At 33.6% G+C, this 26793-nt stretch overlaps 2 protein-coding genes and 1 pseudogene across 6 annotated transcripts; 1 reads left to right on the top strand and 2 right to left on the bottom strand.

Moving 5' to 3' along the window:
- The first annotated feature begins 4265 nt into the window (after nt 1-4265).
- Nucleotides 4266-5356, top strand: LOC130946177 (uncharacterized). Its single transcript, XM_057874853.1, has 3 exons — nt 4266-4628; nt 4854-4907; nt 5018-5356. The coding sequence occupies exons 1-3, from the start codon at nt 4266-4268 to the stop codon at nt 5354-5356; spliced, it is 756 nt and encodes a 251-aa protein (XP_057730836.1).
- A 6872-nt stretch (nt 5357-12228) lies between these two features.
- On the bottom strand, nt 12229-18966 carry LOC130943794 (pentatricopeptide repeat-containing protein At3g62890-like). Of its 5 annotated transcripts, XR_009071891.1 has the most exons (4): nt 18894-18966; nt 13340-16336; nt 12704-12774; nt 12229-12563 (listed from the first exon to the last, which is right to left on the bottom strand). XR_009071891.1 is itself a non-coding variant. In XM_057871815.1 (2 exons), the coding sequence occupies exon 2, from the start codon at nt 16059-16061 to the stop codon at nt 13722-13724; it is 2340 nt and encodes a 779-aa protein (XP_057727798.1). In that variant the 5' UTR covers nt 16062-16336; nt 18894-18966; the 3' UTR covers nt 12229-13721. The 5 variants fall into 5 exon arrangements, 1 of the variants encoding a protein (XP_057727798.1); XR_009071890.1 differs by having other exon boundaries at nt 12229-12452; nt 12539-16336; XR_009071892.1 differs by having other exon boundaries at nt 12229-12452; nt 12704-16336.
- LOC130943795 (uncharacterized) lies at nt 17894-23394 on the bottom strand (annotated as a pseudogene).
- Between the last annotated feature and the right edge of the window lie 3399 nt (nt 23395-26793).

Here is a 26793-nt window from a genome sequence, read left to right as displayed (position 1 = left end):
TTTTTCATATCTATTTATTTTAATCTATCAACAACAGAAACACATACAACAAAAATTCACACTACTCATCCTTCTCTTCCTCCAATTCTTTCTCTTCTTCTTCTTAATTGTACCACCCTCTAAATCTACTCATCTTCTTCCTCCGGAGCATTCTTATCCTAATTTCAGTGCTCTTCAAAACATTGACATTGTTGTAATTGTGGTTGTTGCTGTTGTTGCTTGTATTGAAAGGGGAAACCACGGCAGAAATCAACTATTGAGAACTCCTCTGTCGCTGTCAAGATTGACAGTTACCCTCGCCTTGCAATGCCGCATCCTCGTCTCACCGTGTCGCACCCTCATCTCGCCTTCGCTATTGAAGGACATCCTCTCCGCTGTCGTCGCCCTCTTCTTCGGTGTCGATCAGGCTCCGTCACCATTTATCTTGTCGGCTGTCGACGACTTTCTCCAACGACAGCAGTGGCGGAACAAACCGACGACCTTGCTATCTCTACTTCACTTTAGATTTTGTTTGTCTTTCTTTATAATTGATTAAGTTTTTAAACTTGAATGTTATGTTGTTGATAATGAATTTTTGTTGTACTGATGTTGTTGATAGATTAAAATGAATAGGTACGAGAAGAGAAATAGTTGGTGGTAATAAAAGTGGTGGTAGTGGTGGTAAATAGTGGATTAAGAAATAATATTTTTGTCCGAAAAAAATTGAAAGGACGATTTTAATACTAAATAAAATATTAAAAATAATTTTAAATTTAAAATAAAATTAGAGATGAATTTAATTTTAACCCTAAATTTTAGAGAACAAAATAATATTTATTCTTTTTTTCTATAATGCAGGAGCATTGTGTGCAATCCAATCCAATTATGTTGACTGTTGGTATTTTTTGTGGTATGGAGATGTGTAATCGATTGGCCCTATTATTTTGCAATAAAATTTTTAAAATATTTTTATATTAAATTGGAAAGTCTATCTTTTTTGTTGTGATTTTTTTTTAAATTCACAAATTAAATGGTTCAATTTTTATTTCTAAAAATGGAAGGATTTGATTTTTATTTCTTAGAAATCAGATGGTCAATTTTTACCCTCTAAATCTACATCTAATATTGACATTTTTATGGTCTATGATTTTCAAAAATATTATTTCTACCTTAATATAAAAAAATAATTTGCAATAGGATAAAAAAAAATATAAAAAGTACATCTAGGATTAACACCATATCCTACACGGTGTTTTTATTTTTGAGTAAAGGATAAATCCGTCCCTAACCTTTTTTGTCGCGGATTTTTTCTTCCTCGAGGGTTAGAAAATACAGTAATGTCCCTGACCCCCAGAAAACTGGACATTCTTACTCCTCCGTTAGAGTGTCTCCGTTTAGCCCTGACGGAAAATGATGACGTGGCTCCATGGCGCTGAGCTGGCCGTAACAGGCTGCCACGTCGGCTTGGCTTTCCAAAAGAGGACAAATATATCCCCAGAGCCCAAAATACTGTCGTTTCTCCCCAACCTTTCGAAACTAAGCATAACTCACATACGCAATACACATAACACCAAAATGATCAAAATCTCTCCCCCTGTTTCTCCCTCCAAAAATTGCACTACGTGGAAGAGCAATCGGCGTGCGGTGAAGTAGCTGTCGGAGGCAAGAAAGAAGGTTACTGTGGAGGTTAGCACTGTCGTCTTCCTGTCAAGGTAAGATCATCTTCCTTACTCCTGAAGTTTCTGTAGTTTGTACTAAGGGTGAAGTGATCATGTGTGCATGTTGACAATGTGTGTAACAGTGGTGTAATGAAGGCTAAAAATGGTTTTTAGAGCATGGTGTGTAGTAGTCGTAGGAGGTATTGTGTTAGGGCAATGGGGGGTTCTGTAATAAATTTTGAATGTAATGTAGTATTGACACATAGTTGTTTCTTGGTAAATTTCAGATGGTGGATATTTTTGTGGTGCCAGTTTTTCACCACAGAGGTAGCTTCATGAGAGGTAATGATGGTGTTCTTGTTTATCAGAATGGTAAGGAAGAGAGGTTTCCGGAGATGAACCTAGATTTTGTGGATGTGGATAAAATTTTAAAGGAATTGAAGACATCCTCTTCATCGGATGATGGGTATGAGAGCACCGAAGATGTATTATATAAACCTCCACCAGCTAGATTGGAGAATAATGGAAGTGATTCTGACAAATAGTATAGGGACTGTTGGTGGCAAGAGGAAAATAGTAAGGGAGCCAAGAAAGAAGGTGGTAACCCCCAAGAAGAAAGTCATAAAGAGACAATGGATGAAGGATAAGTATAAGAAGGGTAAGAAGAAGGTGCAAGATGGTGCGAGAGAGAATCCAAGTGAAGAAGATAGCGGTCAGACTAAAAAAAGGGCAGCTGATGAAAGTGGAATGGACTCAGCTGCTGGGCCTAGTGATGGAGGAGGTGGTGGCAATAGGCCTGGAGTGGATAATGTAGGGAGATACTATGTAAGTGAAGTCCCGACAGAACCTGAGGAAATCATGTTTGAGTACGAGTCCGAGGAATTGCACACACCTTTGGGATCAGAGGATGAAGGTGAAGGCCACAAGTTTCCAGAGTTTGATGATGACTATGCTCATGGTCAGGACATATTTGAGTTAGGGATGAGGATTACAAATGTTGAACGGTTTAAATATGTGGTGAAGGACTCATTCATTGTTGAAGATAAGGAGGTTAAGTGGATCAAGAATGATAGGGAGAGAGTGAGAGTGGGCTGCAAGGATGAAGAGTGCAATTTCTTGGTTCATCTGTCTTACAACAAAACTCTGCAATGTTACCAAATTAAGACCATCCAGAGCATAGTTGTGCAAGAGATTTAGGGAGTAACGCAGATGACCAACATTAGATCAGTAGGAAAATTGTGAAGAGGATGGCTACCCAACCACACATGACCACTAGGGAGGCAATTGAATTCTTAAGGGAAGAATTTTCTTTAGCTCCCCATCCTAAGATGGTGTATAGAGCAGTAGTTGAGGCCAGGGATAAAATTATGAAAAATGAGAAGGAACAATACAAGAGGACAAGGAACTATTGTGGGCAGATTTTAAGTACTAATCCAGGATCTACTGCAAGGTTGGAACTTATGACAATTCCAGAAGCCCCCCTGTTTTCGACAAGATATACATATGCTTAGATGCCTATAAGCGAGAGTTCAAGGAAGGGTGTAGGCCTTTGCTGCACCTGGATGGATGCTTTCTCAAGACATACTACATGGGGTGGCTTCTAGCAACAGTTGTCCAAGACGCAAACAACCAATTTTATGTTATTGCATATGGGGTTGTGAGGGCTGAGACGAAGGATGCCTGGAAGTGGTTCCTGACTAACCTTCAGGCAGACATAGGAGACGATGCAAACCATGGGTGGAACTTCATTTCAGATCAACAAAAGGTATCATGCATTATTGGTTCATTATTGCACACTTCATATATTTGCTGAATTGTAATTGTTGGCTGCTCATGTTCAATGCAGGGTTTACTCCCCGCCTTAAAGGAAGTCATGCCAAAAGCCAGGCACAGGAAATGCGTGATACACATGTGAAAGAATTTCGTTAATAGGTTCAAAGATTTATACATAAGAGAGGTTGTCTGGAAGTGTGCCAGATGCACAACAGTTGCAGAGTTCAAGGACTGTATGGAAAGGTTGAAGGCAGTGAATCAGGGGGCTTGGGAATACCTCTCCAAGTTTGAGCCAGAGACATGGGTCAAGGCTTATTTCTCGCATGGGCCGAAAGTTGATAACCTCACTAACAACATGTGTGAGGTCTTCAATGCCGAAATTGTTAATTACCGCTGTAAGCCAATCCTAACTATGTGCGAAGAAATCAGGTGTTACCTGATGAGGAGGATGGTAAATCACAAGCGAGTATTGAAAAATCACCCTGGTAAACTAGCACCAATACAGCAAAAACGGATGGAAAGATTACTTACCCTTGGGACAAAGTGGACAGCAGAGTGGGTTGGAGATAATGAAAGAAAAAGGTTCGAAGTGAGCCGCGAAGGAAGCAAGGTAGATGTGGACCTCATTAACTACACCTGCTCCTGCAATCGATGGCAACTTACTGGTAAACTACAAATCTACTTATAATTTGTTAATTATATTGTTAATTGTTTTATCACCTGTAATTTAACTAGTCTTTGCTCTATGATCAAATTGAAATTATTTTTTGGTTAGGGATGTCATGCACACATACACTTGCTGCTATTGTGAAGAGGCGTGACAAGGCAGAAGATTATGTCTACCCCTGATTGTGTATGGACTCAATCAGGAGGACATATTCACACTGCATTAAATCAATCTCCAGTGCAGAATTCTGGCCTCGTACTGATTACTCACAACCAGAACCCCCTATCATCAAGAGACCTATTGGCCGGCCAAAAGTTCACAACAGTCAGAAAGATCCTGCTGAGCCATTGATGCAAGGTGAAAAATTGAAGAAGTCATTCTCGGTGACTTGCAGTAAGTGTCGTGAAAAGGGCCACAACTACAAAACCTGCAAGGGAGCTCCATCAAACCCCAACTGGAAGTCTAAAACGAAGAAGCCTAAGAAGAAAGGAGGAAGCAGCTCTCAACAACTAGTTGTGCTTCCTTTGTCTCAGTCAGCTCCACCCTCAGTGGTAAGTTTGCATTGTATTTTTTTGGTTTGGATTATACACTATTATACAAATGCGTGCTTAGATATGAGTTTGTCAGGGACTTATCTATCTGATTGCCATATAGTTCAGGGGTTAATGAGTATTAGTAAGGTATTCCTCAAGGATCAGGATGTCTTAGTGTAGACAAGTTAGAGGACAAATCTGTCTTATTTTCCTACTGATACCCTATGTTCATTAACTGTCCAGGATTCTTCAAGCAGCCAACCAACCAACACACAACCCCTGCAACAAGCAACTACTGTAACTGTTTAATTTGTGATTTTTTTGATGAAGTTGATATACCTAGTTGTTTGAATCCAGTTGATGTGCTTTAAATTTTTTCCCATTGGTTGGTCTCCTCATGCGTGCAGGTTATGAGTGTAGCAGGACCAACTCATGCAAATGCTGCACCAGCTCCAACCAGAGTTACTAGATCCATGCTTGTGATAGCACCTCCGGTCCCAACAGTCACTCTATGCAGACCACCAGTCCCAAGTACAACCCCTCTATGTAATGCTCCAGGCAAGGCTCGAGAGATTGTTAGCAACACTTCTCGCCCGAAACCATCAAAATTCAGACCAAAACAGAAGATCTTCAGGCCACCGGCACCACTGGTTCAAGGACAGTCTGGCACAACGCAGGAAGCAGCAGCTCAGAAAGTCTCCCAAAGAACAACACCAAGTGACCCAACATCTAGGGAATCAACATGAGTGAAGACTGACGATATTATGATTTTTTTGTTGTTTACATGTGACCCAATGTAACTGATAACCACAAATTCTAGATACAATTTCCTTTTTTTATTTGGGTCTTTATTTTGAGTTAAAACAACGCTTGTCAAGTAAGGAGATGTTAATGGTAGCATTCCTTTTATTTTGATGTCAGTTTAGATGATGAATGTATACTTTTACACTCTAAATATCAGTTGTTGAAACTTTTATTTCCTGTGATTTTGCCAACTTTTGTTACATACAAACATAATCACAAACATGACCCACAGTGATACCAGATGCACAAATGATTAATACATTTCATTTCCAACATTTTTACCAATCTTACATCATTTCTTACAACTAAATAAAGCAAAAATCAGGACAACAAACATCACACATATGCTCCACCCAATTGGATTTTTTTTAACCACTAACGCTTCTATCCTCTTCTCCAACAACAATATCCTGTTTTCCATGTCTTTCATCCTGAGATGCTCTTCACCATGCAGAATTTGCTCCTGCCCCAGGTACCTTGTAACACCAACACCAAAACCGGCTACATGCTCGTCCAGCCACAAAAAAAAACTTGCAGCATGGTTGTCTTACCTGCACAAAATCAATCCTCAAGGCTCAGAAAAGGTTGGAATTGAGGATAAACCCTAACACAAACGGAGTTACACGGATGTCCTTTGCTTACCTTATAAAAGGGACATCCCAGAAACAATCTGTTCGGATTGCTGCTCGTCCTCGACATGAACAAGATTGCGTTTTCTCCACAGAAGCACCTTGGTGACACACCCTCTTTTCCATCATTGTCGTTCGGAACTGGGCCTCTTCTCGAGCTTGACGACACTCCTTCGGATGCCATGGTCGCAATGATCCCTTTCTTCCTTCACCCACTTCACTCTCAGACTGCATTCGAAGGATTAGGGTTCAAGGATTTCATAAATTGGGGATGGGGAGAAACAGGAGCGTTTTGGGCTCTGGGGACATATTTGTCCTCTTTTGGAAAGCCAAACCGACGTGGCAGCCCGTTACGGCCAGCTCAGCACCACGGAGCCACGTTATCGTTTTTCGTCAGGGCTAAACGGAGACACTCTAACGGATGAGTAAAAATGTCCAGTTTTCTGAGGGGTCAGGGACATTACCGTATTTTCCAACCCTCGAGAACGAAAAAGTCCGCGGCAAAAAAGATTAGGGACGGATTTGTCCTTTACTCTTTATTTGTTAATTTTTTTAGATTTTAAATTTTATTTATCTACTCAATTTATTATTTGAATTCCTAAAAAATAATTAATCTAAGGGAATTGACCCTTATTAAAATAAAAAATGATAATATTTTATTATTTTTTATTACTTGTGAGTTGTGATCCGATACATTTTTTTAGAATTAGATGCTATAAATTCGGTAATCCTGCATGGAAAGAAATTTTATCTTATGGAATATATCTTGTCTTAAGTTATAATTATTTTCAAGCTTTTAGCATATAAAGTTGTAGATGCCATGCGTGATTCAGGTATTTACCCAATAGATATTAATCCGTTCACACTACGTACTATTATTCATACAAGAGAAGTCAATGTTAAAAGCTAAAATAACAATTTTAATATATTAATTTTTTATGTGGAAAAAAATATTCAATTGATTCCAAAATAGCTAGATATCAAATCTAAAATACTATACCTTAGTATATATTAAAATAAAAGAATTTGATTTTCATATATAAAAAGTTGTCACAAGCCGTACGTAAAATGTCTTTTTTCTTTTGCCACAAATAGAGATGATGATAGACTTTTGATTATTTCTAGTACTAATTCAATTAAGAAAAAAATTAATTGTTTGTACTCCTAATTATATTATGTAAATTAAATTATGCATGTGTAACACACACATACTCATATATGATGCTAGATAATTATTAATTGATCCTAATAATCATGATTATTCATATCGTGGATAGATATAGTTTAATTTATTAAGATTTTTTAGAATGTTACCAGAGCAGGTAGGAAATTTATAATATATATTTAATTATTCTGTCATTTTTTATAATTTTATTAAATTTTTAATTAAATTTTATTTATATTTTTTTAATTAAATTCATATATCATATTATCTTTTATAATTAAATTTTTATTATGACAAAATATTTTATTAAATTATACAGAATATTCAATAAAATATTATATATATTCATTTTATTTAACAAAATATTTTATTTTAATATTTTTATTACAACAGAGACTTAATTATAAAATTTAATATGATGCAGGAATTCAACAAAAAAAATATAGAGATCTAATTAAAATTTAATAAAATTATAGAAACTTATAAAATAATTAAACCTATAATATATATCTTTATTTTAAGCTGAAGAGATTATTTGAAAATCTTCTTTTGTTAACAATTAAGTAGGGTTTATACCTTCAAGTAGGGTTCAAAATATGTTTTATTCGTTTTATAATTTTTGTCTTAAAAAAAAACACAAATTATCTTAAAAATTAAACTAATAAATAGGTTTCGGTAATATATAATATAAAACTGAAGATGAAACTATCTCTAAATGATTAAACATTTGTAATAATCTTGATATTTAAAATAGATAAATATTTTAAATTTTTAAATTTTTTGAGGCAAATAATAATAATAATAATAATAATATAAGTTGACCAATAAAAATACTGAAACAATCTAGTGTTTTCAATGAAAACTTCATGGGAAGCCTCAAAGAACAATCATAATTCATAAATATATTAGGACCTTCTTTTTCTGGGTACAATATATTTTGACTTTTTCATCAATGTGCTCCCAACAGAAAGCTCTCCTCGTGTCTCTGACTGATGCTGTATAAATTAATGATATCAAAATAAAAATAATTTATGGTTCCGAAATGTTTGGTAAATAATAACTGTGACAAGAACTAACTGGGACTCATCAGTCAATAAGGTGCATTGGGTTGCTTCTTCTGTGGGGAGTTCAATTGTGGCCTTGGAGAATTTAAATGAATAAAAAAAATTCAATTCACAATAATTTTTTACTTTAAGTTCTTATTTTTGTGTTTAATATTATAATCTTATTTTTTTCATATTTATAGTAATATTTATTAGATATTTTTTATTTACACTCTCACCTAGTTGAGTTTTGAATTTAATTAATTGATCTGATCCCATTTTCAGAACCAATGTAATATCCAAAAATATTATAAATTTTAGAGAGAGAGAGAATTATATTTGGTAATATCAATATAACAGTTACTTTTTAAATTATTTTATAATAATTTTATAAATATTTAAAAATAATCTAAATATATATTTTATTATATTGACGAATTTTAACCTGTTTAAACTTTGAGTATATAATAATAATAATAATAATAATAATAATAATAATAATAATAATAATAATAAAAGACTTTTTTTTAATAAAAAAAAGACTAGTCTACTGCTACATACTAATTATTGCAATTATATTTATTTATTAATGTACATATATATAAATAGCAACATATATCAATAAATACTTTAAATAGTAATAACAACATCAACCATTTTCATAATATTCATGTTATGTTATAGTATATATGTAGGTTCCATTTAGATCAGGGATCAGATTCCTCCATTAATCAAACATTAGAGATTGGATCATTTGGAAGCAGAGAGTACAGCTAGTCTGACCTACTGCTTATATTGGTTCTATATGGTTGTTATAATTTAGGGACATAAAATATTTGGAAACTTAATAGTTGGTGGATTGTGATTTGATGCACAGCACACCCTATTGTGTAGACCAATTCAGTTTGTGTTTTTTGGTTTCCCTATAGACCGTACAAGTTACACATATATAGGGACATTCACTTTTAGATTCCATCACATTTTTTCCTCCTTCTTATAATAAGGTACGTGTATTTTTTTTTTCTTTTTCACTAGAGGTCATTTCTGTAATTTTGATCCATTAAAATTATTATGATCATTTAGACATAAAAAATATTTTTATAATTTATTTTTGATATAATGTCAGTGTAAAGTAATTTTATACGTGCATCAAATTATATAACTTTATGTTAGTAAAAATGATTCGACGACTGTGTAAAATATTTCAAAATACCATATATATCAAAATTAAACTCATATTTCTAAATAAATTTTAACATAGCTACACATTTAGAGTCTAAAATTAAATCAAAATCTAAATTAATATAATCTTTCTTTTTTAGAGATAGAATTTCAAAAGTAATTTTGATACAATAAAATATGATTATTTTTTTCTTTTATTTTCTATGATCTTTATTAGCTCGACAGGATTAATATGCTACAGATTTGAGTTTTATGTCAATCGTTGGCCAATGAATTATTACAAATATAAAATAAAATTTAAATTTCTGTTACTTTATTTAAACGATTGAATAAGGTGTTCACTAGACAAATTCAAGTTAATATAAAGTATGATTAGTTAAACAACAAAACACTTTATAAATTAGTAAATTACTTGTTTGTTATGCTGAGTTTTATATTATAATAATTATTTTTATTATTTATTTTTTGGTAATTTAGGTTTGGGTCATCTAGATTTGAGTGCAAATGATGTTGGATTCATGTATCCGAGTGTTGAGAAAATAAGGAAAATTGGATTAACTGAAGATATTCCTTTATTCCTCCATAGTGGATTAACATTTAGCATCACAGTTGCTTCACACTTTAGGGAAATTATTTATAATTTTAATTAAGTACATCAATTTTTTTATTTCCATTTTTTATTCAACCTAATGTTTTCCGTTAAAAGACTAGGATGTTTGAAAAACTTTGAATATTGACATGTTTGGAAAAGAATGCAGATTTTACATTGAACAAGTTATGAATTGTTAATGCCTTTTTCATAGAATTAGATGTCAAGTGTCAACTATAAGCTTGCTTTTCAAATGAACATTTTTTTTTATTTCTTTTTCTAAAGCAAAGTTACGAGTGAGGACGTGTGAGCATATAATGCTTACCAATGGCAAAGAAGGATTTTTCAGGTTGAATTCAAGTTATGTAATTTTCATCAATAATAATAATAATAAATATTAGTATGATATTTCTTTGTCTTTTGGGATTGAGTTTATTCCAAGTTAATTAGTATGTGGCAAATATTAGTAAATATTTAATGACTAGGCATATAAGAAAGAAGCATCTACACTACCAATGTACCATAACGAATTTTTTTTGGTCCGGTATATTTCCATATTAATTTTTGTTATTGTTGACATTTGATCAATTACCAACACTAAAAAGATGCATACTGTTCACCAAAAAAAAAAAGCATATGACACAACAAATGGGCTCTCCAAGTTTAAATTAATCTGTTGTTTATATTCGACCCAGTATTTTTTTTAATTATACATATTTCTTCTGTTTTTCTTGCTCCGTAATCACCCAAAATTAAAAAGCATCCAAACTTTTAGACAAGGAGAAAAAAACGACTCCAAATCATAAAAGATCGAACAAACATGTTAAAAATTTAAATCATTTTGATGTAGCTGTTCTAATGTTTATTTTATTAAGAACTAGTGAATTGTATGCACGGATATGATAAGTTTAATAAAAATTATTTATTATGAAAGTGTTTTTATGTTAATAACATATGTATAAGTGTTCTATAATAATTTGGATCGTTTGATAAGATTGATCACAATTTTAAAACTCATGATTTTTATCCTGTAATTTTGATTTTCGTTGATAGTTTTAATATTCTTTAGCAAGTTGAAAGATGAAATTATTTAAAATAATAAAAAAAGATAGTGAAAGAAAATATAATCAAACTAATTTGGTGATGGTGCTAAAAAGAATTGTTTTGGTGTAGTAAAACAAATTGAAGGAGGACAATATTTATAATGTGAACAACCATCATGACTTTCACAAAAAAAAAATCAATAACGATGAGGAAGAACATAAAGATAATCATGGTGTACAATTAAGATAATAGGCTAAAAAAAATCATGATAGATAATTGAAATTATGAGTAATGATATTGTACACACAAAAAAAATCAGGTAAAATATACGAATTTAAGTGACACATGTAACTAAATATGAAAGAAAAAAATAATTATGTGAATAGTAAAGTAGATAAAGAACTATTATAGAATAGTGAAAAAAAGAACAAAAATGTATGATTCAAAAAAAAGTTAAACTATCAAGTGGAGTACAAATTCATTAAAATAAATTAGTATAAAATAGGTGACAAAACATTGATTGAACTCTTTTATGTGCAAAATGAATGAGAAGTCACTGAAACTAATTCAATACTTCGAAGTAACAACGAAATATATAATTGTGATCAATACAACAACAATTATATACAGCATGAAAATGTTAAATTGTGTCTAAGAATATAAATTTGAGTTATCATAGCAAGTTTAATATTAATGGATATATGGTTTGGATGCATTGAATTATAATAACTCGCTTTATGTTTAGGCATATAGAATAATACATTTATACAAATAGTTATATATTTATTGAAGAAATCTAGTAAAAACATATTATGAGGATTAAATGATTTTTCAGTATATAAATTACCGTTACATATAATATAAGAAATTTTGAAGCTGATTACACGAGTATGAATTTGAATACCATGTAAGAATTATTATATCACTGCACAAAGTTATTTGATAATTAGAATGCATCAATTTCGTAGTAAGAACTTGAATACCATGTAAGAATACAATGAAAGCTATGTATAAAGCATTCTAGAAGAAAAATTAATAAAGAAACAAAAATTAATAAAAAAAAATAATGAGCATGATAATTAGACTACTATATTCAAATAAAGATATCTATCACATATATAAATAGATAAAATAATGAGAAATAAAAACAAATTAACTGCATAATAAATAACCAAAAGAAACTATAGTGTTTGATGGAAGAGAAAATCCTAACAAATACTAAATATTTAAAACTTTTAAATTCATTGATTTCTCATTATCAATAGGAACGTCAAATTTGACCTTGTTTTCTTCGACTATATCATCTTGAAGACAAAATCTGTGCCATCTCCTGGTAAGGAAAATTTCTGATGATGTACGAAGTCCCATCGTGAAAGAAGGTCCAACCTTTGACGTACATTGACATAAAAAAAATCTTATTTGGTTTTATACATTGTAAGCAAATTGAATATAAGAGGGAAAGAGGTTAAGACCTTTTGGCGAATCGAAAATAAATTCCTGGCAACAACAATAATGTTATGGCTTTTCTGCATTAACAGTTACATACCAAACAAAGACGCATATGCATAACAACAACAATATTTCAAATATTACCAAAATTAAAAAATATACATTAGATTAAATAATAAAGAACATACATAACTCGTCATCGCAAAGCATTAAGAATCCATAATTGAAGCAGATCCCATACAAAGCTTTGTGCCTCCGCCTGATAGCGGGGATGTGTAAGAAAGTGAACGGAAGAAACCAATAAGAACTAAAAAAGAAAAGAATAAGTGAACGGAGGAAAAAAAAAGAATGGAGAGAATCATTTTCTTAATTTTGATGAGGAAGAGAAAAAACTGAAAACAGAGAATGGAGAGATTCTCTTTTTAATTTTGAATTTGAATTCAAAATTACAAAAATTGAAATTTCAGAAAAGTGTGCACATGTGAAGCAAGTTTAAAAATAGGATAGAAAAATTTGACATAATCATGAAATGTGAAGTGTAATGAAAATGGTTTCATGTAGGAGTGATATGGTAATAAGAATATGATGAGTGAAGAGTGAAAATATTGATATCTTAATAAAACCTCAGAATGAACATAAGAGATGACACGTTGGAATTCCACTACTAAAATAACCTTATTTTCGAGGTATGTTATAGGATAGGATAGGATAGAATTTGACTACGAATAATCAAATATACACTATGCACTTAAAAAATGTTCAGCAGGTTGATTAGGCTCATGGATAATATATAAGATAATAATAATAATAATAAAAAGTGGTACCCCAATATTCCGAAGCATGCAGAGATGGCAGACTCATAGTCTTCAGTGACACTGACACCTTTGTATTTTATACCAATCACATCATATCCTTTTCATGGCTGTGTTGAACTTTGGGCTGCCATGCCAATATAATTTTAGGTGAACTTATGTTGTGATTACCTCGGGTTTAATCTGGTAAGAAGATGAATCAACTTTGTTGAACCCTCATGAATCTTAGTGAAAGCAAGTTTTTATGAATTGTCACAAGTTGTGGATCCAAAAGCTCAATAATCAATTCATGATCAGGATCAAGCTTGAGCAAAACTAAGAGGAGTTCAAGCCAAGTGATGTTTTATGAATGCAAGCTGCTCCAAACCAATTCGATTGTCTGCAACAAATTCTTCTACCAAAAATCCATGCAGGAACAAGATCCATGTTTAAAGTGGTGGAAGCGATGACGATCCCTCACCACAATTTCGCGATCGAATGCTTTTGAGATTAGTTTCACCACGGTGTGGCAATCATTACATATTCGCAGATTCTTCATTATTCTGATAGGAGTTGGTGGAGGAATAGTGATCAGTCCGAACGCGACCGCAAGTTTCTCACTATGGTTGAAAAGTGCAGTTTCCTTCTCTTCTTCATCAATATCAAGTGAAACTTCATTTGTGCTTGGTGTATATCCCTCAATCTTCAATTTTGCAGCCACTATGTCTAACATATGTTCAATATCATTGATTTTTGGGTGTGTCTTATCCCCTGCAAAAAATTCATGAACTATCCCATTTGCTTCAATCATGCTACAACCAGGTATCTTGACCACCCCATGTTGTGCCATAATATCCCTAATTTCAAGAACATTGCCCCAATTCCCTTTCGAAGCGTATATATTTGACAATAACACATGGAAACCATCATGATCAGGTTGAAGCTGAATGAGTTTTCTTCCAACCCTCTCTCCCATTTCATTGTTGTTGTGCTTCCTACACGCACCAAGCAAAGCACCCCATGTAGCAACATCCGGTGCCATTGGCATACTCTCGATCATTTCCTCTGCTTCCTTAAGCAAACCTGAACGCCCCAACAGGTCAACCATGCATCCGTAATGCTTGACATTCGGCTCTATCTTGTGTTCTCTAATCATGGAATTAAAGTAGCGGCGCCCCTCGGCTACTAGTCCCATATGCCGACAAGCCCCAAGAACTCCCACAAATGTAATTTCATTAGGACAAGTTCCTGATTTTTTCATCATCTCAAACATGCTAAGTGACTTTTGTACTAAACCATTCATTGCCAACCCAAGAATGAGCGCATTCCATGTAGAAACCCCCTTTTCCTCCAATCCGTGGAAAACCTCCAATGCATTCTCCACACAACCACATTTCATGTACATATCTATAAGTGTTGTGCCCAAGATGAAATTAACTTTCAATCTATTTTTACTTATATAAGCATGAATCCATTTACCCAAATCCAAAGCAGCAAGACGGGTACATGTCGAGACAACACTCACTAAAACAGTCTCATCAGGCCTAATTCCATGAACCTGCATTTCCTGAAACAAAGCCAAGGCCTCCGAGAATCGTTCATGTTGCGCATAACCAGATATCATAGCACTCCAAGACACAACATCCTTCTCAGGCATAGAATCAAACAGCATCTCAGCGTCCTCAACCAAGCCACATCTCAAGTACCCAGAAATCATTGAGTTCCAAGATATCTGATCCGCAAGCAAACCACCATCAAAAACCTTCCGAGCATTCAATATTTCCCCACAACTCGAGTAAAAATTGATCAGTGCATTCTTCAAGCTAACATAACCTTCAATCCCTACCTTTGTAGCCAAGCCATGTATCACCTTCCCAGTCCTATCTATCATCAAATGTGCACAAGCAGACACAGCACTAATCACGGCCACCTCATCCACCACCACCCCATTAGCATTCATCTCAACAAACAAACCCAAGGCCTCCTCAAAGATCCCATTCTGCTCATAACATGAAACCAGCGCAGTCCACGAGATCATATCCTTTTCCTCAATCTCATCAAACAGTTGGCGCGCCTTCTCAACACAACCACTCTTCCCAAACAGCACAATCATCGAATTCGAAGCAATCGTGTTCCTCACTGGCATCATAGCATAAACCCTCTCTGCTTCCTCCACATCACCCAATTGAACATACCCAGCCAAAATCGTGTTCCACGAAACCTTATCCAACACGGGACTTTCATCGAACACCTTGCGAGCGCTCTCCATGTTCCCGCAAACAGCATACAAATTAATCAAGGTATTGTTGACATAAAGATCAGAACCAAAACCCATCTTGAGAACATGGGAATGCACTTGCCTCCCCTCGAGCTCAGAGGTACGTGAGGCGCATGCACGGAGGAGGATGGGGTGTGTGTAGTTATCAAAAACAGCACTTGTTCTGCAAAGGGAGTTGTAGAGGGAAATGGCATGGTGGGGTTGGTTGCGATCGACATGAGCACGCATGAGGGAGTTAGAGGCAAAGGGGTTAGGGTTTTGGCGGAAGTGAGTGAAAATGCGGAGAGAGTGGTGGAAGGGGAAGGAGGGGAGGGAGAAGGTGAAGAGTTTGGTGGAGAAGAGTGTGTTGTGGATGTGGCCAGTGAGAATGGATTGGGAGAGGATCTGGTTGAAGTGGTTTAGGGAAATTGAACGGTGTAAGAGGGATTTTAAGATGGTGAGGTTGATGATGGTGGCGGTGTGGAGATTGGGACTCATTTTCTGGTTGAGACATTGAAGGGAAGTGTTAGGTATGAAACTATTTTGATCTACAATTTGATATAAGGTTCAATTCGTGGAATGAATCTTTATGGATAATCAAGAATATTCAATTTGCCATCTATTTTTATTCAAAATTATCACCTTTTCTAACTCCATTCACCTACTTCTATTGAAGATCAACTCTTCTTACTCCATTCAATGTACACATGATATACCACCTTTGTTTTATTTGCCAACCTAATGTGTTGATCTATAAAAGGGAAGCTTGCAACCTGAAAAGGGAGAAATCAAGACAGTGCAACATGAACAACATTAAAATTCTACTTTTATAGTTAATTAGCTTTGGATCCATGATTATTATAGTTTTTTCCATTGTGTTTGTGATTATAGGTTGAATGGTTGTTGATGAGAATTCAGGGGATTTGGTTTTAATGTGAATAACAAATTGATAAGTGGGAAAGCAGCTGTTATTGGCTGCTTCTTGTTGGATTTTGAGCTAAGCTGTTAACAAGGGACTTTTTGAAAGGAACATGTCAACATGTCAACATTCTCTTTACAAAATCAATTTTAACTTATAAAACCAATTTTTGACAATTTAAAAAACCAGTTTAGCCTTTTTTTTCCATTATAAAACCAACTTTTTACCCTTTTTGCCTAACGTATAACACATTTATATTAGAAAACCTGATCTCAATACTCCAAACCATCAAAAATGTCTAGGCAAATACTATAGAATATACACCATAGGCATCTTTAGAATAACCGTATCAATAACATCCATCACCATCTATTATATTAGATTTCAATAAACATCATAGGCAAACTTCATGTTTTTTGGATACAAAATAACTAGTTTATACTAATAAATTCAAAAAAGCAATCGAGTCTTGTTGAATCGGAACTACTATTTCAGACATCACACTTGAGATTTCAGAATTCAGAGTGGACAGGCTCCACTACATACTAAAAGAACACAAGGGTAACACCCAATTCCATTAAACTTCTAAAGCAAAGTTCATTAAAGTCATTTCAACTGAAAAGATGAAAGGTGTGGTGACATGACCTCCAGTTATTGTAAAAAAACAGCCCTTCCATGCTTACAAATAGAGAACAAGCAAGCAGAACAGCTACAACCATGTCATCAAATGCCATTCTATGGCCAGTTCATAGTCCAAAAATAACTATGCACAACAAACACAGAGAGTACAAATTCTTAGTACCTACACAAAAAGTTTTCATAACTAAGGCAGCTGTTACAGGTCTTATTTTTCTGTACAATAGAAAATAGTTAGTGTTGGATAACTGGTATGGTCAAATTCAATATCGTATTAACACCGCCGAGGTAGCAGCAGACACAAAAAAACAGCATCAAGATTAAGAAGCAAAACCAGTGACAGAGCTTTCACCCCTTCCCACTTTCCAACCATATTAACAACCAAAGGCAAGGTTCTGAAAACTGGACCGGTCATCGAACCGCTCTAGTTACCAGTTCATTGGTTCAACCGATTTAACCGTGGTTCAACCAGAAAAACCATTTTATGATAAACACCTGATTCTATAAAAATTCAATAAATAGAGCAACTGGTTCTAAACACTCTTCTACAGCATTTTTTTATTTCAAAAGGGGATCATAAACAACTAGTTCTATGAATAAACAAACTACAATGATATGCAATGCCAAAAATAGGCCAATGACGAAATAATAAAGGGTTTCTCTCTTCAATTCTATGTTCAAGCTTGTAGCAGACCAGAATCAACAGAGTAATACCGTTGAAATAGTCTTCCTTATTACCTCAAAGAATTTCCTACAAAATGAAAATTGAACCCAACACACAGCCTTAAAACAAAAACAAAACAACACTCAAAAATCATCACCTCTTCCAAACACAGCCTTAAAACAAAACAAAACAACATTCAGAGTTTGAGCATTGATCACAAAAAAATTGATTTCTGAAACAAAACAAAAACAACAGAACAACATTCAGAGTTTGAGCATTGATCACAAAAAATTGATTTCTGAAACAAAACAAACAATCAACAAAACAATGAAAACAGAATTTCACTTTCCTTCAGAAGAAAACAATGAAAACATGAAGCATATAATAAATCAATGACCACCAATATCCAGCAATAATCTCAAAGACAACAATAAATACACAACAACAATTTAGCAAATAAACAAGAACAAGACCTAGATAGAAAATCCAACAAATTAAATCACAGCAACCTAACAATTTAGCAAATTAAAACAACAGCAGCCCAACAATTTAGCAAATTATCAACTTAACAAGTTCAAGAACAGAAAATCACAACAAAAACAAAAAAATAAAAGTTAACAGAAGAACAACGGAACAACAACACAAGAGCAATTAGCAAATTAACAAGTTCACAATAACAGTTAAGATTTACCAGAAGAACACTAATGCAAGTGGAATCATCATGCTAATATGTTTTCTGCAAAGATGCTATTTGTGCAGCTAAAATTTCCTAATTACTAAGATCCAATTATTCTAATTTCACATGCAATCAACTTACTAAGTTTCTAAAAGCTAGAAATTATAAAACCAACCAGAAATATGGTTAAAGCATTTCATCAAACATGTTGAGTGCGGTAAAATTAAAACGAAATAAGAGAATTCAAAGCTTAATATCAATGTGATAGAGAAGAGAACATAATTATTGTAACTTTAATTCAGTCTATGAAAAAATCCAAACCACTAACAAATCAAATAGTTACTTATTGTAACAGAAATCAGAAGTTACAGAGTTTGAAGCAGAGTATTGGTGTTGTGTGAGTGTATTGTCTGGTGGCGGGTTTAGGGAACTCACGGCGGCCACAAAAGAGAGCAGTTCCACGGCTAGGTGGAGCCCGCGGGTTGGTCGCAGAGTTTGAAGCAGAGCAACGTGGCTTCCAGACGAACAAGAATGCGAACTCGAACGGTGAGCGGCGAGTGAACGCGAATGGTGAACGCCGAGCGAACGGGAACGGCGAAGAACGCGAACTAAGACGACAGCCGAACGAAGACGCGAACGTGAACGGCAAACAAACGGCGACGGAAGCGCGGCTGAGCAGACAAAGACGACGGACACCGAGCTCGAGGAAGCAGCCGCGATCGGTGACAGCAAACAGGGGTTGAAGACTTGGAGCACGAGAGAACCTAGATAGACGGACGGATGGCGAACTTTGAGTGCGACGGATGGCGGCAGTATGCCACTCCTTGCGGCGGTGGTGTAGGCTTACAGTGCTAGGGTCATTTGGCTGGGCTAGTGTGATTTCTTTTTGAATGAAAGACAGAAAGGGAGAAAGGGAGAAAGAAATGAAGGAGCTTCCGTTTTTGTGTAAACCGGCCGGTTTTTGGTTCGGTCCGACCGACCGACCGATTTGATCCGGTTTTCAGAACCATGGATGAGACAAAGCAAGAGAGATTAAATCATGATACAAAACACGAAAATCCAATGCGGATATTTAAATTTTGGAAAAGTATAGGGAGCCAACTGCCAATTGTCCACTAAGCAAAAATTAAATAATTCAATTAATAATAATTAATTTTAAATTATTTGATTAAATTTAAATTTTGATTAATTGACATTAATGATATTTTTAAATCAAAATTTATCTTAATTTATTTTTACTTTTATCCATTATTTATCACACAAAATTACAAATTCTAATCCCTCTTCTCAATATCCTATGCTGTTATGGTTTCGTCCTCACGCCGCTAGCGCGGCACAGTCCTCACGCGCTATCGCCGGTCATCCTTACATTAAGTGTGCAATTGGTAAGGATATTTTGGGTTTTTTAATTTGAAAACAATGGACACCATAAAAAGATATTTTAAATTTGTCCAAAAATAGTTTGTTTATTTGTAAATTTACTATTAAACTAACTTCTTTTATTTACAAAACTGCCAACATAATATAATATATTGTTCACACTTTAGATATGAATTTATGAGTTAAGTTTTAAAGTTGTTTTTCATGTGCAGTAATTTTTTTTTTTTTTCAGATTTCAATTGTTTAAAGGTAGAAACTTAGATGTAATCAACTTTATATGAAGTTGATAGTTGACAGACGTTAAATAATTTGACTGATTTGACTAAATTTTTACCTAACAACTCTCAACTATTAACTTCATGTGAAGTCGATTGCACTTGAGTTTTCACCTTGTTTCAATTATGTTTCTAAAATTAGAAAAAACGAATCATGTTAATCCTTTTTCATAAAGTGACTTATCAGATTTTTAAAAACTAATCTCTTACGTTTTTATAAATTTCAAATAAATAATTAGTACAATTAGAATCTCCAAAACTATTTTAATTTATACGACTAATTTTAACTACCACTTTAAAATTTAAGTCCTAAATATGCAAAAAGTCAGAAACATATAATGACAAAAAAAAATCCTGAGCTAAATTATTTAACCTGCTGCATATATTGAGAATAAGAAGAACCTTGCTCTTCAAAAGTTTGAATTCCAGCTTTCAAGTATGATTACCAAATGAAAATTGTGTAAATAAAAGTAGTTGATTTTGTGGCAAATTCACAAATAAATAAACTTATTCTTACTAAAATTTTGAGATAATTTTAATAGCAGTATCCATGGAAAATTTTTTGGAATGAATTATCTACTCTCTTAATTTTACTCTATCTTTAAGGTTGACTCGAAATTAAAAGTTTATGAAAGGCTAAGATTATTCTAACGTAAATATTTTTCATTTTTAAGGGATTAAAAATAGAATTTAATTTTAATGTACTGTCAATATAAAGTATCATAGTTTTATATGTGCATTTGGTGCACGAAATTGTGATCATCAACAATAGCGCCAAAAATTTGGTAGCGCTCTCAAACGTGAATCACACTTAGTCACAACTCCGCACAACTAACCAGCAAGTGCACTGGGTCGTCCAAGTAATACCTTACGTGAGTAAGGGTCGATCCCACGGAGATTGTTGGTATGAAGCAAGCTATAGTCATCTTGTAAATCTCAGTTAGGCGGATAGTAAATGTTATGGAGTTTTCGAATAATAATAATAAATAAGCAGAAAATAAAGATAGAGTTACTCATGTAATTCAACGGTGGAAATTTCAGATAAGTGCGTGGAGGTGCTTGTCCCTGTTGGATCTCTGCTTTTCTACTGTCTTCCTTCAATCCTTCTTATTCCTTTCCATGGCAAGCTGTATGTAGGGCATCACCGTTGTCAATGGCTACATCCCATCCTCTCAGTGAAAATGGTCCGAATGCTCTGTCATAGCACGGCTAATCATCTGTCGGTTCTCGATCATGTTGGAATAGAATCCCTTGATTCTTTTGCGTTTGTCATCACGCCCAACAATCGCGAGTTTGAAGCTCGTCACAGTCATTCAATCTCGGAATTCTACTCGAAATACCACAGACAAGGTTAGACTTTCCGGATTCTCATGAATGCCGCCATCAATTCTAGCTTATACCACGAAGATTCTGATTAAGGAATCCAAGAGATATGCGTCCGGTCTAAAGTAGAACGGAAGTGGTTGTCAGTCATGCGTTCATAGGTGAGAATGATGATGAGTGTCACGGATCATCACATTCATCATGTTGAAGTGCAACGAATATCTTATAATAAGAACAAGCGGAATTGAATAGAAAATAGTAGTAATTGCATTGAAACTTGAGGTACAGCAGAGCTCCACACCCTTAATCTATGGTGTGTAGAAACTCCACCATTAAAAATACATAAGTGATGAAGGTCCAAGCATGGCCGAATGGTCAGCCCCCAAACATGATCAAAAGATCAAAAAATACAATCCAAGACGTATAATACACTAGTAAAAAGTTCTATTTATACTAAACTAGCTACTAGGATTTATAGAAGTAAGTAATTGATGCATAAATCCACTTCCGGGGCCCACTTGGTGTATGTTTGGGCTAAGCTTGATCTTTACACGAGCTGAGGCTTATCTTGGAGTTGAACGCCAAGTTGTAACGTGTTTTTGGCGTTCAACTCTGGTTCGTGATGTGTTTCTGGCGTTTGACTCCAGAATGCAGCATAGAGCTGGCGTTTAGCGCCCGTTTACATCATCAAATCTCGAATAAAGTATAGACTATTATATATTGCTGGAAAGCTCTGGATGTCTACTTTCTAACGCCATTGAGAGCTCACCATTTTGAGTTCTGTAGCTCCAGAAAATCCATTTCGAGTGCAGGGAGGTCAGAATCCAACAGCATCAGCAGTCCTTTTTCAGCCTTTTATCAGAGTTTTGCTCAGGTCCCTCAATTTCAGCCAGAAATTACCTGAAATCACAGAAAAACACACAAACTCATAGTAAAGTCTAGAAATGTGAATTTAGCATAAAAACTAATGAAAACATCCCTAAAAGTAGCTAGATCCTACTAAAAACTACCTAAAAATAATGCCAAAAAACGTATAAATTATTCGCTCATCAGCATCTAATTACATAATGCCACATCAATAAAAATAATTATTTTTTATTTTGATTACTTAAATATCATCTAAAAAAACAGATATAATTATACCGTTGTGTAAAATATTTTATACCGATACAACAACAACAACAATAGCAACAAAGCCTTGTCCCACTAAGTGGGGTCGGCTACATGAATCAAACGACGCCATTGTGCTCTGTCATGTACCATGTCTACAGAGAGACCGTTTACATGTAGATCTCGTTTGACCACCTCATGGATGGTCTTCTTAGGTCTTCCTCTGCCTTCGGCCCTTTGTCCATCTTCCATCTCATTCACCCTCTGACTAGATGTTCTATCGGTCTTCTTCTCACATGTCCAAACCACCTGAGACGCGATTCAACCATCTTTTCCACAATGGGTGCTACTCCAACTCTCTCCCTTATATCTTCATTCCTTATTTTATCCAATCGCGTATGACCACTCATCCATCTCAACATCTTCATCTCTGCCACACTCAGCTTATGTTCGTGATCCCCTTTAGTCGTCCAACACTTCGTACCATACAGCATAGCCGGTCTTATAGCGGTGCGATAGAATTTACCTTTAAGTTTTAAAGGCACTTTTTTGTCGCATATAAAACTAGATGCACTCCGCCATTTTGACCAACCTGCTTGGATCCTATGATTTACATCCTGTTCAATCTCTCCATTATCCTGTATGATGCACCCAAGATACTTAAAACTTTTAACTTTTCCTATGATGTTTTCTCCAATCTTCACCTCTATATTGGGGTTTTCCCTTCTTAGACTGAACTTACATTCCATATATTTCGTATTGCTACGGCTTATGCGCAGATCATACACTTCTAAAGCTTCTCTCCATAACTCCAACTTCTTATTTAGGTCTTCCCTTGACTCTCCCATAAGGACGATATCATCGGCAAAAAGCATGCACCATGGCACAGGCTCTTGGATGTGCTCTGTGAGTACTTCCAAGACGAATGTGAAAAGGTATGGACTTAAGGATGATCACTGGTGTAATCCTATACCAATAGGGAATTCCTCCGTCACACCACCTTGAGTCTTCACACTAGTTGTGGTCCCATCATACATGTCTTTAATTGCCCGAATATATGCGATCCTTACTCTCCTCTTTTATAAAACCTTCCATAAGACCTCCATTGGTACCCTATCATACGCTTTTTCCAAATCAATAAACACTATATGTAGATCCCTTTTATTACTACGATATCTCTCCATCATCCTTCTTAATAGGTATATCGCTTCAGTGGTAGATCTTCTTGGCATAAATCCAAATTGGTTCTCTGTTACTTGTGTCTCTTTTCTCAACCTCCGTTCTATCACCCTTTCTCATAACTTCATAGTATGACTCATAAGCTTAATCCCTCTATAGTTTTCGCAACTTTGTATATCCCCCTTATTCTTGTAGATAGGTACCAAGGTGCTATTTCTCCACTCATCAGGCATCTTCGTTGACCTTAAAATCTCATTAAAAAACTTGGTTAACCAATTAATGCTTTTTTCTCCAATACCCTTCCAAACCTCAATCGGGATATTATCAGGTCCTATTGCCTTGCTATAATGTATCAAAATTAAATTCTTAAAAAAATAAAATATTATCAATTTTGACTTATTTAATATATAGTAATTTTATATATGGGTACATAGATGATAAATGGAGCATGCAAAAATTGCGGATATAAAACAAAACATCCATCAATTTTTTTTTATAGAAACCTTGCATCACATGCCTTGTTTTTTAACCCTAGAAACAAAAATGGACCCCGTTGATATAATTTCCCTCCACATATTATACATAAATAAACTCCAAAAAAGATTATTATTGTCTCACGTGTTGAATTGGGTATCTCCATTTTTGTGGTTTCAATAAATTGAGATCTCATAATAAATTGTTATCTTCCATTGTAGCAGCAGCATCCAACTTGCTCTTCTTTGCGTCCTCTTCGTTCAGTTCCAAAACTATGAGACAATCAAATCTACCCAATTTTTTGTCCGTACAATGCCAATCATGCATATATGCTTTAATTTTTTTTTCTCATGATTATTACTTTGACTAATTATTATCTAACAATTTTTAACTAGTAAATTCATATAAAAAGAACTGCAGATAAATTTTTACTTTAGTTAATATTAACTAAATTTTTTATTAAAATTATTTTTATTTTTATTTGTTTTTGAATAGTTCGAAATTTAGTATTATAATTTAGAATTTAAAATTTATTGTTTATATTAAATTTAAAATTTGAATAAATTGATTGATATTGCTTTAAAAAGATTAATTCTCAAATTGAACTAAAAAATAATTTAAAAAATTGATTGATATTAGTTAAAAAAAAATTGACTCTTTAATTTAACTGCTTTGACACAAATTAAGTTAATTAGTTTACATATTTTTAAGCAGTGTTGACCGTTTTTTAAATTATTTCTCATACTTTTTAAGATCTTTCGCCATTATATATAGATATTTACATATACATATATCACATGCTAAATTAAATGAGAAAAATATATTACATGTATCAAACGCCAAAAAAAGCTCATGGTAGACTCATGGTGCTAGAAAAGAAAAGGGAAATAATAGAGAGGAAGTCAAAATAAATAAAAAAATTGCAATTTATATATAACCTAAAATCATATATACACAACACAAACAAAAAAATGCATCCTATTTAGTATATGTTCTTTTATTTGTAATTTTTGTATAAGAATTTTGTTGTTTTGGTTATTCTCATTTGTAAACATAAGTATTAAACTGAATTACATAAAATTTCTTGTGTCATTTTGTTATGCTTTTGTTCCGACCCTAAATTATTAACAGGATTCAATTCAAAATTTTCCGATAAATAAAGATAGTTCCCACATTTATGACCTGTTTTATCATTAATAAGAACTTTTTTGATTTGTATATTGTAAGAAATTCGAACAATCGCTTCAAATGTAACATCAGAAAATTTCATTTGTTAGAACTTTATTTAATATTTACGAATTTATTACTCAAATAACATAAATTAAGACTCGACTCAAATATTATGGATTAAAAGAATATTTTACGTACTTAAATTCCAATAATATAACACCCTCATATAATATAAGAAATAACAAATAAATAGCCAACTAATTATAATTCAAAAGTAATTAATCAATCTCTAATTCTAACTAATTACTCGTATATATATCTAATAAAACACGTCCAAGCTAAGCGTGTTCATATATATTAATATGGACCCCTATATATATCAGGAAAGTAACTTTCAAATGTGACACGATATTATTCAGTTTCTTCATATTTATGAAGAAGAAAGCAAGCAAATAAAACTCAAACAGCTGGAACAATAATGCACTCGATATGAATTTTGTACCTTTTTGCTAACATATATTTGGAGGTATCTAATATATATATTATCACTTCTTGATATCAAACACTTAAGGAAGAGTAGAGAAAAGGACTTGTGTGAATTTTTTTTCCATGAAAACTTGTTGGCAATGGTAGTGACATATTATATTGGTGGCGGCTACACATAAAATTATTCATATTCATAATTTTTAATTTATAGCATATATAATATATAATATATAATGTCATCTATCATGTAGCACATGTTGTCCTTTTGTTTATTTTTTTTTCTAATTTTGGAATTTCGCTCTTATCACTATTTTAATCCTTTGATTTTTTTTTCCTTGCGTTGTTCTTACCATTGTTCCTTAATTAATCTAAAATAATAATACTATGTTTTAGTTTTAAATTTTAACCTAATATAAGATCCATATATCTATCCCTCTCATTAAAATAAGTGAATTTCCACTTTTAATTTGTACTTGAAGTTGCTTGGGTCAAATATTTTAATTTTGTCTCAAGATAGAAGGGTGTTTGGTAGTAATTGTAATATTTTGGAAGAATAAAATAAAAAATGTTAAAGTAATTTCTTCACGTCTCAACCATCAAACAAGCTTATGTACTTGCTTTCTTGTACTTGTGTTCTGGAAACAATTTCCAAACCCTAATTAAATAAGAAGATATAAAAGAATATGAAATATTATTTATTAGAGATATAATAATTATTTATGTTGCATCTTTCTATCAGTTTAAATTTTTAATAGAAGTGATTTTATGTGACATGACATCAAAGTTTTATGTCCGAAAAATTTAGAATTCGATCTTTGATGAACTCAAAAAAAAAAAAACATAAGAGAAAATTAAAAAAAAGACTTATGCAAAAATCAAACAAACCCAAAAGAAACTCTTGCTTGCGAAGAATATTAAAGTAGGGCTAGAAATGAGCC

The sequence above is a fragment of the Arachis stenosperma genome, chromosome 8, assembly GCF_014773155.1.
Source record: "Arachis stenosperma cultivar V10309 chromosome 8, arast.V10309.gnm1.PFL2, whole genome shotgun sequence".
NCBI lineage: Eukaryota > Viridiplantae > Streptophyta > Magnoliopsida > Fabales > Fabaceae > Arachis > Arachis stenosperma.
Note: the sequence above shows the minus strand (reverse complement) of the source record. Positions and strands in the feature narration are given on the sequence as shown.